Below are 16,820 nucleotides of genomic sequence, written 5' to 3' on the forward strand. Positions count from 1 at the left end.
GAATAATGTAAATATTACAGGCATTACAAAGTCATTGGAGAACCTACTAGAGAACTATAAAAGACTCCTGACAAAACCCTTAATGAAGTTATACCTTCTGATTCAATCTCATTTATAAAACCTCACCTTGGAAATCAGAAGGCAAATTCCTGGCAAAGGTTTATTTTCCCGGTCTTACCTAAAACTTCTGCAGTAGCCATGATTTCACACGTGTACATTGCTGCCATGAGCCTCTGTGGTTTTGCCTGCAGAGCGTAACGACAGGCCTCCTTCATGGTGGCAATCAGCTGTCCAGAAAAAGGGCCATAACAATCTGCAAGTAGTGACTCTCCTTTGTGTTTACTCATTTTCTCAAGTGAGTCTGCGGCACTTTGGTTCCTGTCCTGGTGTTCAGTTGCACTGGGACCTTCATCAGTGCAACTGCTTGCTGGAGTATTATCTTCATTTTGCTGATGTTCTGTGGCATCAAGTTCCCCTGAATCCCGCCTACTATTTGACAGCGTATCTCCGGCTTTACTTATTTCCCATTTTTCCACTGCAAAACAAACACCCATGAGAGGCTCTTCACACATGGGACCTGAAAGTGTAGCCAGCTGAAATCCACTTACTATGCTGTTGTCAAAGTCTCTGTATTTACCTACTTCTTTCATAGAGTTTCCAAGGCACTGCCACACGGACCTTTTATAGCCCCCAAAATTATGTAACAAAATATTTGGCCCACACTTCCGTGGTCCAAATGACCAGATCTGATCAACAGCATTTCTCCACTTTCTTCCCTGAAGATTTTTCTCCAACTTTTGTTTGAATTCTTTGATTCTATCAAGAGTCTTCTGATTTATCTCATGTGTTTTCTTATCTTCATTCAGAGATGTGTTGAGCTGTTCCATAGTTCGAATTAAGTCACTGTTTTCCTCAAGAAGTCGAGTTACCTCCTCAGGTAGTGGGATTGCTCTTACACTGAGAGTAGCTTGTTTATTTGGAGTATTAATTGTAACAAGCCCATCTGAATCAACCTGAATTCCTTCAGGAATTTTATTTTGGTCCTCCTTTGTTTGGTGTATGACAGCAACTTTCTGCTGTTTTCCTATTTCTTCATTCACCATGTCAACTTTAGGAGGTCTTGTTATGGTCTCCCGGAAGGGTATAATAGGAGCAGATACACTGATCTGCACCTTTGCAAACCTGCAAAATAAAGTTTAAGAATTAGTTTAAAATCTTGAAAATTATTTTAACCTTGGGGGTGGGAGGTAGGAAAATGGCCTTAACATGGAGCAGATGTTCATGAAGAAATCTGATTGCAACATAGATTACTAGGTAATGCATTTCAAACTCAAATTTTATGTACTTCAAAAAAGAAGCACTGCCTTTTATGTCTTCAGAAATATTTGGAAAGGAACTCAAGAAAATAAAAGCAAAAGCACTGCTATTCCTCTGCATAAATCACTGGTTCACCCACATCTTGGAAACTATGTGCTGCTGTTCTCTGCCCTCAAATGAAACAGAACTAGAAAAAAACTGAGAATAAAGACGATCAAAGGAACACAAGCACAAGAAGCCTTCAGATGCTCAAGGGTGCAACAGAGACCTACAAAACCACGTGGGGCATGGGAAAGGCTGACCAGGATTAACTGACAACCAAACCACAAAGGGCCCTGGACTGAAAATAACAGAGGCCTGGGAAAGCATCACAGTTACTCCAATTTTACTCCTCCTATCCCTGCTGCTGGCCACACTGCTCAGACAAGGTACAGAGATGGACACTTGGTGTGAGCCAGCACATCTGCTCACACAGGGAGATGCCCAGAGAAGATGAAGCACTGGGAAAGCTAAACAGACCTCTGTCTGATAACCACTATAATAAAAGCTTAATGCTATGAAGTGACGCTTTAAAGTCCGGTGAAACATTTTGGGTATGTCAAATGTTGTGAAGGACAGTAAGAAAAAAGGAGGAATTATTTATTATCTGACAGACTCAAAGATCAGAGCTGTGTATCTTTCTTAACCATCCATGCATTTTGAGCACGTTCATTAAATGACAACAGAAGGATTAACCAAAATTTCCTGTGTTCTGGTAAATTTTGGCAGTGATAAAAAAAAGTTGCAGAAGAAAAGCAAATATAATTGTAAGCTTTATTTCCATGGGAGTCAGAACCAGGAGATTTATCTTTGTTGCAGTTCTTCAAGGATTTGCATTATACTAAAAAAAACAAACACAAATCCACCCACACGTCACCATTACCTTAATTCTCTTTGTTTCTCATTCTGTAACTTAATCCTCCATGCTTAGTATTTGAAATGCTCCTGGGACAGAAATTTCTAAAAATGTCTATTGTACAATACAGAAACAAAACATTCAAAGTTATATGGTCTAATTTCTTACTACTACTGTATGCTGTCTTGATCTCTAGCACACCATTTGCTATTCCAAATTATGTGCACTTAGAAGAAGTTAAACGTTTATACAGAAGCAAAGAGAGCTAATTAAAGCTAACATTTCAGAGCACAACTTCTCCTCTTCACACTTTAATAGTTAAGTAGTGCCCGTTTACCACTGTCAGAATTTACACAGAATGCATGAGGAATGGAGCAAGACAAGGATCCCATTCTGGACATCTTCTTCCTACAAAATTGGGAGAAAAGGAAGAGACAATTCTTGTCCCATAGATACCTTTAGTACTGCATTAGTATATAATTCTGAACTTCATATCAAGTGTTAGCAAGTTCTCCTCATAGTTTAGTTAGACAAAACAATCCTTTTCCAGCCCCAGAACCAAGGACACTGTTGCAGCTTCAGGCCCAAAAAGCATAAACAACAGTGAATTGAGGAGAGCAGTCTGGGAGGATGGGACTTCATAACCTGGAGCTGTAATTGGACAATTAACCCCAACATGTGAATCACCAAAACTTATAAAAGTGTGAAAATGTATGACCTGTTGTCCATTTTGGTGCAGCCCTGGCTGGGCTCTTGTACTGCCCAAGGTCCATCCTTTGAAGGCCTTTTAATAAATACCTGCTTTATGGCTTTAACATTGTCTAGCCTGCTCTAGGTGGCCTCTCAGGGCATCACCACGAGTTGGTGTGTGAGGGATGGCAACTAGAATACGCCAAATCCTGAGCAATCTAGAAGAAGCCTTAGCTCCATAGTGAACACAACCTCCTCCCAACTCCTTTTGGGAGCTGGTACCCAACTGAGAAATCATGAACTGCAGTCAGGCAGGACAGTGGTGGGAGCCCTGCTCACCTCTGTCTCCAGGTGTTTTTTGTTTCTTCTCACAGTGCCACAAAAGCACAGGGATAAAAACTGGTCACTTTTGACAGGCTATCACTCTCTTAACAAAACACAAATTAGATGACAACTCATAAAAACCTCCAAAATTATGAACATGAAACAGAAGGTTAGGAATGTAAATGTACATAAATGTATGTAAGTCTTACTAGCTGCTCACTGTAATCCCATTACCCTGTCATGGAGTATCTATTTTTTTTTCCAGATTTGGACCACTGCCAATAATACAGTCCTGCTATGCAAATTGCAGCTAAAGACAGGCACAACCAGTTTTGCCTAAACACATTTACATTTGAGCAAAATGTATCAATAAATAATATTATGTTTTTAAAAGTTTTAAAAATACCTTCCACTAAGTTGTAATGAGAATAACCATTAAAGCATACATCCAGTTTTACAAGTGATCCAGTCTAATTTTCACAAGAAATTACAGTTCTCTGATATTAACTGAAATGAGTATGGGTACAGTAAGACAAACATTCAACCATTCATCAGGCTTGCTCTTTGGTTTAGAAAAAAAATGCCAGTAAATGTATGTGGCAGAAGTACCACAAACGTTTTAGTAAATGAAGTTACAGGAAGGGATTGTTTCAGACATCTGTTCTTGTGCCATTTGAAAGAAACATTAGAAGATACTAAATATATGTATGTGTGCTTGCAAAAAATACTACCCATGAATGAGAACAGATTAATATTTAAAAAAAAAGGTCAGTGAGAAAAGGCATAGGATAGAGTGCACACACAATTTTGGTCTTGGTGCTTTATAACTTTTCAGAGTTCATTTATAAGACATGACTTCCCCTAAGTTTTTATTTTGTACAAATGCCACATTACGTTCTTAATTAGACTCCTGAAAGGACTGCAATCTGTAATTTTTAGAAAGTGTCCCAAGTGTGTGTTAGATGTATAGAAGTGAGATAAGCTAGTGGCTTCTGCCCAACTGCAGATAATTTTATAGCTACAAAAAGGTACATTTATGACTCAGTGGTAAAAACTGTTTGTGGACAAAGCTCTATTTCACCAGAATATAAATCAAAGATATCCATCTGACAGAGAAATACAACAGACACCTACTGAACTAAAAATATTTCTTCCTCCTTGCCCCTCTAACCTTTCTTTCAGGTCATCCAAGCAGCGTTGAAGATGAACTTCTCCTGCTGTCACCAGCACATGTTCTCCTGTCTCCTGGATTAAAACTTGCACACATGGATCAGCTTGGTTTAAAAGCTTCATCCCTCTGACCAGCTGAGGCATATCACCTGGCAAAACAGGGTATTATTAACAAAGGAATACTGGGAAAGAAATACTCTGAGAAAGAAATAGGATAGACTTAAACTGAGAAATAGTAACACTCATTTTATGGAAGCCTGAACACAAATAGGTATTTTAGGAATACACAAAAACTTTCAGTGGGCAATTTTCTACTTATGAGTCACTCAGAGTAGCGTGGTTTAAGAGCAGCAACTGAAAACATAAGCTGCACCCAGAATTTGTCACCAACAATTTATGTACTGACGAGAAAATTCACATCATACGATTATAACCATATAACACCACACTTCAATGGACTGCACATTTTTTGTTTTCACAGCTTTACAGCAGGTTCAGAAGAACAAGTCACCTATTGACTATGACTGTGTTATGTTGCTTCCTGTACACAATTAACTTCAGATACAGCTCATGAACAGCTCACACCCAATAAAACCCCTGAATTTTATCGAAATGAAGTGATTAAAAAATTCAGGACTTCACTCCTCATTTTCACAAATTATCAAATTATAACCTTTCTTATCTATTACAACTTTTTAAAATCATCTTTGAGTAAATAGTTTCATTTCCTTGCAATCTTTCTAAGTGCAGCAACTTCTAAATTGCTAATGCTTAAAATGCTCCAAATACATAAATAATAACATTAACTTTACTAAAATAAAAGCATTCCATATGGATTACTTAAAAGGCATAACTGCAAATAAAGCACAGAAAGGATTCTGAAGTAGCTGTAAGCCACCAGAAAGCTTTAAAATAATTAAAATCTGAAAAGAGCAGAAATCAGGAATGTGAGAGCTTTTCAGTGAAATAAATCACAGCTGTCCCTAAAATGAAGGTGTTTAAAAAGAGCTGTCTTAAAGTTAATGGAGAATGAACAAGCACAGCTGAGTCAAATTTGGCTAGATTACATCAAAGCTATGCATAAACACCTCATGTCAGCAGCCTTTCATAATGAACACAATTTAAAAAATTAATTATAAATTCTTTTTTTACTTCACATACGCAGTAGAGAATACCCCAGGGGTTTCCAGGAATGTATATTCATATTCAGAAGGAAGAGTGACATTAAACTTGTCATTCACTTGGAGACTATTAAAAGAAATGTGATATTGTTTATTTACTGCTGAGGTTGTTAAGGGTGCAATAGAAAAGTGTCCTTGAAAAACAAACAAAAAGGTAAAAGAAAAGTGGGAAAACTGCAGTGTTATTTCACATGGCCAACACAGTTGAACAAAGACTTTCAACTCTGTCTCTGCATTTAAGGTCACAGAGTGATGAGTACTTTTTTTTCTTTTTAGCTTACAGCAATCATACAGGAAGATTCTGACATGAGTGTGAAGACATGAATTAATTTTGCAAAATGTACATAGGGAAATAATTTATATGAGTAATTTTCCCACATAAGCAGATGCAGTTTTGAGGTAGGTCTGATGTGGCAGTGCAATGCACATGTGACAATGTGTGAGGGCCACCTCAAGGCTACACACAGCGCTCTGGGCAACTGCAATGGCCACATTTTGCTTCCTGTTACTGCAAGCAACAGTGGATTTTCAGGAACTTCTGCAAGTAAATCCACCTTTCAGGTTTCTGTCCCCCTAAAAGTTTTAATTCAGATCATAAACTCAAGTTACTGAGGAGGAGAAACTAAGTAATGGTGCAAGAATGATCCAGCTTCATTTCTTAAGGAACAAAGATTACCCCCAAACTGGTCAGTAGTTCTAGAATTACATTCCTTTAATATTTTGAACTTAATACTACTCTCAGTAGAACCAGTAATTTCCAATACTTTCAAAACTGCTTTAACAAATGTAGGATGTACAATGTATGATTATCTGTTATTCAAACACATGAAACAAATAGCTGCCAAGCTGTCCAATACCTCTCTAAAAGAACATGTAATCTTAGTGTTAGAGCATTTTGCAACTGAACATAAAGCCAGTTATTTTGGTTCTACCAACATTACAACAGTAAATGGAAATTGGGCTGAAATTCAAATAAAGCCAGAGGTATCCCACTCTCTGTTCTGCAGGAAGTGGGGTGGGGGCATCAAGAAGAAGCAGTACTGCAGATCTGCACCACAAGTTTAATGACAGACATAAAAGAACAGCAGCAGACGTGGAGAACCCACAGACCTGGTCACCTTCCCAGTAAAGGAACACTGGACTGTTAAGCCCATGTAATGTCTGTCTTGTGAACAGCTGTCACAAAAGGGCACAACAACTTCTCCTGTGTCTCCTCACCTACTGAGCCAGGAGAGAGGCAGCTGGAGCAACTCACATTGCCCTCCAGGCAACCTCCACGTTCATTTTATATTGGGCAAGTCTCTGATTCAGTGGCTAACTCATAAACTAGCCACATCACTGAGGGCTGGAAGCTGCACTGCTGCCACACTGAGCTGGTGTTACCATCCCCATTCTCCTTGAAGCTTACTTGGATGTTTTGGTTCAACAGCAACTCGCACAATCGGGGTAGCCTCGAAGTTGAGAGGTGTAAATGGTGGACAAGCAGGAGATGTTGACAGTGTTGCAGACTTCAGCACAAAATCTTGCAGGCCTCCTATTCCTAATAGAAAATGGGGAGGGGGGGGGAGGCAAAACCACAAAAAAAATCACAAACTGTCATATTAAATGAGACTAAAAACATCATCATCAAGTTAAAAAAAGGTGAAAACATTCTAATTACAAAAGGAGGATTCAAGAATTCCTCACTGCTCATATAAAGTATGTGAAGTATCTGTTAAGATACTTGTCCATAAACTGGGTTTTTAAGCCTCTGGTGTGACATTTGATACTTAGTCTCTCAGTTCCCATTGCATTCACTCAGTATTTTAAAAGGCGTGTTTATAGCTCTGAAGAACAGAGAGGACATGAGGACTTTTTTCCCTTCTGATACATCCAAGCTTTTGTATAGCTCAGACTTAATTCTGGCAGTTTAAATTTAGAATGCACAAGGCCTGCAATGGTCATCTGGTCCAACATCCAGGCCAAAGCAGGACTTCACAATTAGACCAAGTCCAACAGGACCTCCTCCACTCAAGGTTTAAAAACTCTTCACAGTAGAGACTGCACAGCTTCTGCTGGCAACCTCCTCCAGGGCTTCATTATTATTATTGTGAAGAATGCTTTTTTTTTTTTTACTTCCCACCCCCTCATGCCCATTTGGGATTCACTTTTTTCCTAACTTGATTCTTGTAAAAATGAATTCATCCCATTGTAAGCTATTAATTCTCATTCTATATACATTATAATACTGACAAGCTGAAGAAAAGTGAGAATAAATTGTAGTGATAAGAAAACACATAGAAAAAATATTAGCTATAAATCTGCAAAATAGCTGCTGTAAATGCATGCTAAGTTTTGGCTGGCTGGCACATTTAAGAGAATGTGAAATTATTGCCTTCAAATTCCTAACCAACTGCACATCATTCATAATTTAGTCAAAGCTATTAAAACACGACTAGAAGTGTGTGAATAATAAAGACAACAAATAAAGCTGATATCAATTTATATAATCACTTCTCCTGATGCTCCTTCAATCATAAGCAATGAGCGTTGCAGTTCTAATGGAGGATAAATTAAATGAGCATGTAACCTGTAATGCTGTGAGAAAACTGAAACCTTCAGCTTATAGCCGATATCTGCTTAAAAATTAAATTCCCACTGTAGACTGCAGTATATTTGTGCTTCTTCCTCCTTATCCTCTCCTACATGCCCAAGGAATTCTTCACCCCAACGGGAGTGAAGAATTATCACCCTAATACTTTTCCAGGTTGTGAGGTTTTTTTTTTTTGGCTTAGCTTTCTTCATTTGAGGCCAGAAACAAAGAGGGTCAGCTTCCACCCTATGAGATCATGCAAGAGTTTGAGTTCTGGAGAGTCAGTCTGCTGCAGATTCATCTGCACAATCAGGCTGTTCCTCCAGCTCTGGAGGCTGGATGCCTGGCCAGCAGGGTAATCCAAAACTCAAAATGTCATTATATAAGAAAACCTGCCTCAAAATAACTGGAAGCAGAACCTTCAATGGCTTTAAATGCAGGATTGCAGATGCTACAAAGAAAATAAATCTGTATAAACTCTGTGTTGCACCTGACCTATGACCAGCATGTATTTCCTCCTTTTCACTTATTCAACATGTGGTTTGAATGAAAAACAAATGCTGGATCATCATCATCACCAGGGACTGAGAAAAGGGATGGGTCCATTTTATTCTGATCTTCTCCAGCTGGTAAAATGAAAATGATTTAGAATGGGAGGTGAACAGCTTCTTTGCACAGTATAATGTGAACCAGAGAAATAAAGTTAGCAAATCTTACTTCAGATAGACTCACTCTTTTCTTAACACGTTCCTGTACTCTTACTGTCATAAAGAAAAATAGAAGCTTTTTGCTCTTCTGTTTCACATTTCAAAGTAAAAATATATGAAATATAAATGTCTAACACCAGTAGCACACTAAAAAGAAAAAATTTAGTAGTTTTCATGAAAATCTGTTAGGCTTACAACCTGAGTGTTTTAATTGCTGAAGTGTGAGAGCCAGCTCAGAGCAGTGTCCAGCCATGCTGAATCTCCTTAATTTAAAAATTCTTAGTAACAAATGTTGGGGAAAAAATCTATAAAAGTTCTTGGATACTCTTTTTGCATAATGTGATTACTAAGTAACTGCTAATGTGTTTTCTGAGGAATTTTAGAGGAAGAGGTAACATAATATTCCAAAGTACCACATGACATATCAATGGAAGAATTCCACTAATCATGATGATACATAAATCTTAAACTTATTGTCCACTGAAATTCACACATAGTACTTAAGATCACAGATCTCAAACCTGTCTCAATATGTCACTTGAAAGGTCTTAGAAAAGTCACTCCAAAATTAAGCCTTAATAAAAGCCTGTGAGATAATGCTAAGTAAGACCTTCAGAGGTTGGGCGTTTCGTGCTTTTAAAAGTAGAGCAAATAATGGTTCAGGGAAAATTCTTACATAGGTGGTGAAATATGAGATTTACAAAGATTCTTCTTTTACTGAGTTCCTTCTCTGACTTGCCATGGAAGAACACTAAATCAAGTATATACCTACCTGTATCACCAGATATTAGCATATGATAGAAGCTAAATGGTAAAAAGAGATAAGAACATCATGACTGAGATTTTCAAAAGGAGTAGGAGTTTTAAGACAAGTCTCAATTTACTTTTCACTTCTCTGTCTTGCTGGTAACCACTACACCTTACAGAATAATGTTGCTGCCTTTAAAGTATGCTTTTCCAGCTCAATTCAGCTATACAGACCTGAACACACATAACAGATCAACTTCAAGGTAATTAGTTTCTCTTGATGTAGAAAGATTTAGGCATTTAATGTTCTTTCAAGTTGCAAAAAAATGAAACAGACACCACCACCATGCTAAAGTTTTTCAATCAGATAAGGGAATAATTTAGTTTGCAGCGTGAAAAATCAAACAAAGAAGAATGAAAGCTGTTTAAATTTTAACTTCTGCCACATTGTTACTAGCCTCAGCACATTAGTTCAGTCGATCTTTATCTTCTCTCACTGATGATATCACCACTTAAGAATCCCGGGCTGCTTTGGAATGGAGACTTGTCAACCTTTGGACTAACACTGCAAGGAGCTATGAAAGCTAATGTTAATCTTCCCAGTAAGGCTCTGTCTCCACTGAAGTCTATAATTTCTTAGCAATGATACCTCCTTAGACAGATTAGGACCTCACAATATGTAAAGCCTCCTGGTTTAAATGCTCCAGGCACTTCACTATTGTATCAGTGACACCATGGAAGCTCCTACATAATTCATGTGAGTTATGTAGGTGTGATGCAAACTTCTGTTAACCTACATAATCCCAAAGTGAGCATGTGCCTGTTGTTTCAACGGGACTGTAGAAACACAATGATACCTCTATAATTTTCTTTGAGCAGTAATAAAAAAACTTTTATGCGCCCTGTGAGAGACATTTTAAAAGAAATATCTTTAAAAGGTGATTTAAAAAATATGCTTGAGAAAACAAATTCACAAATCCACCTTAAAAGTATGATTTGCTCTTGATGTTTCTAGTTCATTCTTGAAGTAAATAGGCTAAAGGCTGACTAAAACAAACAGAAGAACAAATTGTATTTGCCAAATAATATTAAAATAATAAAAAAAATCAAGGAAAATGCCTCCATATCAATCATCATTCTTCCTCAAATCTACACAAATAACTCTCCTTTTCCCAATATCTAGCTTAAGACTACAAAAGATTATACCATTAGCACACTGTTACCTACTGGGTGATTAATATTGGCTCACTATAGCCAGATAAACTTCAAGCATCAGCCCCCAACCTTTCATGACTGCCCCTAATTAAAAAAAAAAAAAAAAAAAAAAAGGAAAGGAGGGATTTTGTAAGGGAGAAGTGGCTTTCAGTAGGATTAAACTCAGTTACAATAGCATGCCTTTTACATTTGAGGAATCTTAAAAGGTTTTACTAATCACTGGGATTATATGACTAACTGTAGGGATGAGTAGCTACTATGGCTTAAGAACAACTTGTATTATACATTTGTCACCTCAGATTTTAAGCACGTTTCTCTTGAGTGAGACATCTAAGGGCAGAATTTGCCCTTTCTATATTAGAAACTGTTTCTAGAAGAGAAGGGAATCAAGACACAGACCACATTCTAGCTGAGATTTCATCAACTTTTTCCATAATACACACCACATGTTAGCACAGATTGCTGGTGAGCCTCCTCTTCTCATCCCTAATTGTGCACCCTCAAGTCTTACTTGTTTCTGAGGCAAGTGAAATTGCTTGTATGGAAAAGAGAATATTGTAGGGTATGTGCCTGTTTTCAGCTGTTATCAGTTTCAATCATTTTACAGAAAAGTTAATTCGACATTTTCTTTTTCTGCTTTCCCGATTTTTTCTTGAGCTGAATCTCTAAATCACCAGTATCCAACAGACGGTAGAACCATTTGTCCCAGTTTCTTCCTGAGCTGTAAAAACACAAGTTCTACCTGAGTATGCACAGGAGATTAACATGAATTCAGTTTCTCAATACAAAGGTGTTCAGGTATAATTTTATTATAAAATTTTACTTTTCAGTTCACAGCAGTTGGATGGAACATTGAGCCTGACTTTCTGACCAGATGAGAGTAAACTCAGCCATATTACTAATAATGCTACAACAAAACTCCCTGTCCCCAAGGGGCACAATTGTGGTAAGACATTGAATGCAGTAAGTGACACAAGAAGCAACTCAGTACTTTACTACTGAATCTTCAAGAAGCAAAAGATGAAAAAGTCCTGGAACACCCCACTGAGTTCTTTTAGGAAAAACCAGCAGTTCAAAGAACAAAACTGTCTGCTTTCAGAGCTGCAAGGAGAGGAGGAATACAGCCTAACAGCACGCCCCACTAAAATACCCTATTACTTGATTATAGTTTCTAGAAGGACTGCAAACACATATAATGAGTAAACAAGCATCATTTATCTTCTGCTGGGTGTCTTTGGAAAAAAAATACCATGTATTTCATTAGGCCCTTAGACTGCATGTTAATACACATTTCCTAAGCGTTGATTGAACTGACAATTCTAATTATGAACATTCATGTACTTTTTCAGACAAGACTAAAAACAATTTCAAGAAAATTGTAAAAAAAACCTCTTTACATTAAACAGTAACATCTTTAAAATACTAAAGTTATGGCCAGATCTACCTGCACTCAGTCTGTGTGACAAAGCTGACATCAAAGGTTAGTCAGAAATCTGCTTGCTAAAATACAGATTTACCTTAAAATAAATAGAATTAAACCAAAATCAGTTAACATTCCAAATCTGGATTCTAGATTTATAAACCGTTTTAGTCAAGATGAAATATTGATTTCCTTAAGCTGCTTAATGAGACCAATAACTACAGAAGATGAAAGCATTTCAAATAATCATGTTTTTCTTATGCTACAGAATTATTTCATTTATCATGCCATACTAATTTTTGGAGTTCAAGACTAAATAAAATGATGCCAATTTTTCAACATTTATGTTTAAGTGTCATTTTAGCACAGAAACCTAGGAATTTCATACTTAGATCTGCAAGAGGCTCCCATGCATCTTTATGTATTAGGAAATCAGTGCACTTGTAGCTCCACAAGGAAAAAAAAAAATCTTTACTCCAATTAAAGCAACTTTAACCTTTTAACTGTAAAGCATTCTTGATAAAGGCACTGAACAGCACCTTTTGTGGTTTTATAAAATGCTCCATAGCTGTCCTCAGTATATAATGTATTTTACCTGAACCCACACATTAAAATTCCTTTCCACACACATCAGCTCCACTTGACAACACTTGAAAGCAGCGATATTGAACAGTAAATATGTAGATAGATCTTTGTGCAATGTGGTCACATAGGCACTGGAACTCACTTCAGTTCCAGCCAGTATGTCAAATTAATGCTTCCATTACTGCATGTGGGAAGCATTTAGCACCACACAAAACTCTGCAAGGGTTTTTGAAACACAAACCAAATTTTAGATTTACAATTATTTTAAATAAATTATTTTAATTTGACCTGACAGCAACACATCTGAATTTACTCAATTTTTTAAAAAATTACTACCAGAGCTTCAGCACCAGTTCAGCATGGCTGCTGTCCCAAACAAATGGAATTTAGGAATAGTCATTTCAACATATTTACTTTGATAATCTAGAAGTCTTTTGAAAGGCTGATTTGTTGTTGAGGGGTTTAATTTAATAATAGTAAATGTGCTTTTATAAATAAACAAATGAAACTGCATGTTGTACTGGAAAACAGGTCAGCTGAATTCTTATGGAGCATCTCTGCAGGGAAAAAAATTGCTCAGCAATCCTCTTCTAGTCAGAAAGTCTTCTTGTCAACAGAGCTTTAACTACACTCTCTGAAGACTCCAGGTACCTTTCCCTGAAGATGAGAAATATTTCAGGCGTAGCTCTGGAGGCCTCCCTGCATTGCTCTCACATGCTTGGCCATCCACCTACTGCTGTCTCTGACTGGTAAAATGAGAAAACTATTAAACAAAAAAACCCCAAAACACCAAAACTACCCAAAACCACGACCAACAACAAAACCCTCATCCATCAACAATACTCAAGAAAACACTGAAGTGTTTGGTAAAATACTTTAGACTTAGGCTTGATATGAATATCTAAGTTTGCAAAAGGAACACAGACTAAGAGATCCAAATTTCTTCCCTCAAGCTAGCAGAAGAAAAAGACAAACTTCCAGCAGTCATCTAGCAATGACATATATTGCTATTTTGGTCTTTAAAAAGGAGACAAAGTTACTTAAAACCAACTTCTCTGGCTAGTTACATCAGAAAAAAAGTAGAACAATCTTTTGCAGCACCATCAAATATTAGCTGTGCACACACACTCAGTTCTGGAAATCTATTAAAAGAGGATGACATGTTATAGGATCATAAAGAGAATATATACCAGAAGGATTAACCGAAACAATCACTTTTCAATTTATTTCAATTTTTTTTTCAAATATTTCACCAACACTGACAGCTGTGGATGTTCAGAAGGCAGAGGAGAGGGAAGCAGCAGCAGCCTGAGGCTGAGAAGGGAAGCACAGAATCACTTGTGCTCTGATTGAGCAAAAGTTAAATGAAAACTGTTTAACATTAAAAGAGAGAAAGGAGATAGAGGCAAAGCCTTTTTACTCAAACATGCAGCAAAGTTCAATATTTATTTCTAAGTAGACAATGGGAAGACATAAACAGCCATATAATATTTTACTATTTTTATGAGAGTGCTAGAAGCAAGATGCAAATAAATAAAGATCTAAAGTTCATTAGGGTTTTCAGCACAACAGAAAACTTAATTCTTTTAATTTCTTGACCAAATGCTTCCCACAACAGGGCAAAATAATCCGTTTCAGCTAATAAGATCAATAACATCAAATGATTTCTGCATAAATCAGACTAGTTATAGCATAGTCTACAAATCACCCGAAGAGTAGCCCCAGCCCCATTTTAGTCTTTATTCAGTTTTAGTAATGTCTCCTGAAAATGGGCAGACTTCATGTATATACTGTTTTCTTAAACTGAAGATTGTTAAATATAACTAACATCTGTTACTTCCCAGAATCAATTATAAGTGGTGTTAAAATTAATGAGACCTTCAGGCACTGATCTTGCAAAGAATTAATTTCATTTTGATCTGTAGAAGTCTTGGAAGTTTTGTCATGTTTGCCTAGAAGAAGTTACATGAACATATTCCTACAAATTCTGCATTACGTATCCCAGGTACACAGGGAATTTAGAATCTATCAGTAGAAGTATCAATTACAAAAGACTATGGCAGTTAGTTTAAAAGCTCATTAAATTTTGTCCATCCACGTGCTGATTTACGTTTAATTGCAGAATCTTAATATAGGTGATTTGTATTTCCTTACTTAAAAAAAAAGAACAGAAGGCCTTTATCATTCAATACATCAGATAAATGCAAACACAGACTAACAAGTTATGAGGATATTCCAGATAGCACAGGCAGGAGCAGCACACTGATCACCAAATGTGTACAATATCCTGTGGGAAATGCCTGAGCCATTGATCATTTATCCTGTTAACATGTAAGACATGCAAGTAACTAATTAAAATTCAATTTTCCAAGACCTGACCCAATGCCTAATGCTCTCTATCAGAGGCACACCTCCCACCCCCCCAACATATCTGTCTGTAAGTGATTTATGCTGCCTGATTTTGCTGCCTTGGGAAATATGGCTTAGAGTCTTCCAAAGCACCATGAATAATGGACTGCTTCAGTCTGCATTATGCAGAATTGATGTTTACTTTAAACACAATAATTTTCAAGATGGATGAAGAAGAATATAAAATTTCACTTTAAGCTAAAAGAAACCTTTAAGTAGTCACACGAGCAGTAATATTCGGGGAAGTAATTAATCAGAAGGATTCTAACCAAATAAAGCACCTTTCAAATGTCTCAGATTAGGACTGTTTGACATAATGTGTGTAAAACAGATGGCATGAGAGGGAAGAGGGATGTCTTAGATATACTTGTTATATCAGCAGACTAGGAAGTTATTGGTAATTAGTTATTTATCACATGCTCCAGTTTAATAACTAAACTAATTAAAAAATAAACAGAAAATGCACTCAAATTAAAAAAAAAAGTTGCTGCCACATGAAAACCTGTTATGGGGCCATTAATACTGACCTCAGATTGAAAATAATTCTTATCTTTTCACAGAATTATATTTAAATAATGGATTTTGAAAGTCAGCTCCACTTTAAGAAATACTACCAATCTGTCTCTGAGTAAACTAAGCATACCAAAATCAAGCATATTTAAAATGCAAAAAAACCCTAAAAGTTAGGAATGCTATTTATCCTCCTTATCCCCCCAAACCCTTTTTCCCCAAAGGATAGAAGACTAACTTTCGCCCTCATTTCTGATTACTTCAGTTAATGTATCATCGAGAGTTATTACTGTAATTTGCAGTCTGCATAATTTGGACTTCCTAAAATATTGCAACATATTAACTTCCATTAGCTCTAGGACAAGAAAAAAATGGGACAAAAATACATAGATCATTCCTAAGGTAGGAGAATTCTTAAGACTAGCGAAGAGGACCACATCATTAAACTGGGCTTTAAAACATTCCTCTATTTTAAAATTAAGATATTAAACAGAACTAATCTTGTTTTTTAATGCCTTGTTGTTAAAAAACCCTAAAACCCAACAACACAACTATTAAGATTTCATTTTATTTACATCATATGAGTCTATATGCATTGAGAGCATCTCCAACATGGCTGCCTTCATTTACTTTGTAGTAAATGGCACAAACCTCACACTGCCAAAAGATACAGGGAGGGAGCTTGGAGCTTTAACAGCTCCACATTTGGAAAATCCTGTGGTTGAATTCAATTTTTTACAGGAAGATCACCAGTCACTGATCAATTCATTTGCATTCAAGGATAAACGGAAAAGAGAGCCTACCCCAAAAGACAGTCTGAGAACATCATCTCAAATACAGCTGGGATGACCTACAGCCAGCTGCCCCTCAAAAACCAAATCTGCCTCCACTCCTGGCTTCCCAGCACCAGCATTTGTCAGACTCTAAGACAACTCAGGATAAATAAATAGACTAAAACTAATCCAATAAAAAGCAATTTTCCCTCTCACCCAATTTGCACTCCCTTAACTATCAACACATTAAGAGGCTGCTTCTGACATTTCGTCCAAGAATAGGCAACGTAACATAATAACCCTAG

The 16,820-nt window shown here is 36.9% G+C and overlaps 1 protein-coding gene across 1 annotated transcript in view; it reads right to left on the reverse strand.

The window, feature by feature from the left end:
• The window catches only part of EFL1 (elongation factor like GTPase 1), a 64,015-nt gene that overhangs the window by 12,848 nt on the left and 34,347 nt on the right, over positions 1-16,820 (reverse strand). Inside the window, exons 16-18 of the mRNA XM_066328346.1 lie at positions 6,986-7,117; positions 4,398-4,545; positions 179-1,182 (exon numbers count right to left, since the gene is read on the reverse strand). Coding sequence (XP_066184443.1) covers positions 179-1,182; positions 4,398-4,545; positions 6,986-7,117 — 1,284 coding nt within the window. The remainder of the gene's footprint in view (positions 1-178; positions 1,183-4,397; positions 4,546-6,985; positions 7,118-16,820) is intronic.

The sequence above is a fragment of the Sylvia atricapilla genome, chromosome 13, assembly GCF_009819655.1.
Source record: "Sylvia atricapilla isolate bSylAtr1 chromosome 13, bSylAtr1.pri, whole genome shotgun sequence".
In the NCBI taxonomy this organism is placed as follows: Eukaryota; Metazoa; Chordata; class Aves; order Passeriformes; family Sylviidae; genus Sylvia; species Sylvia atricapilla.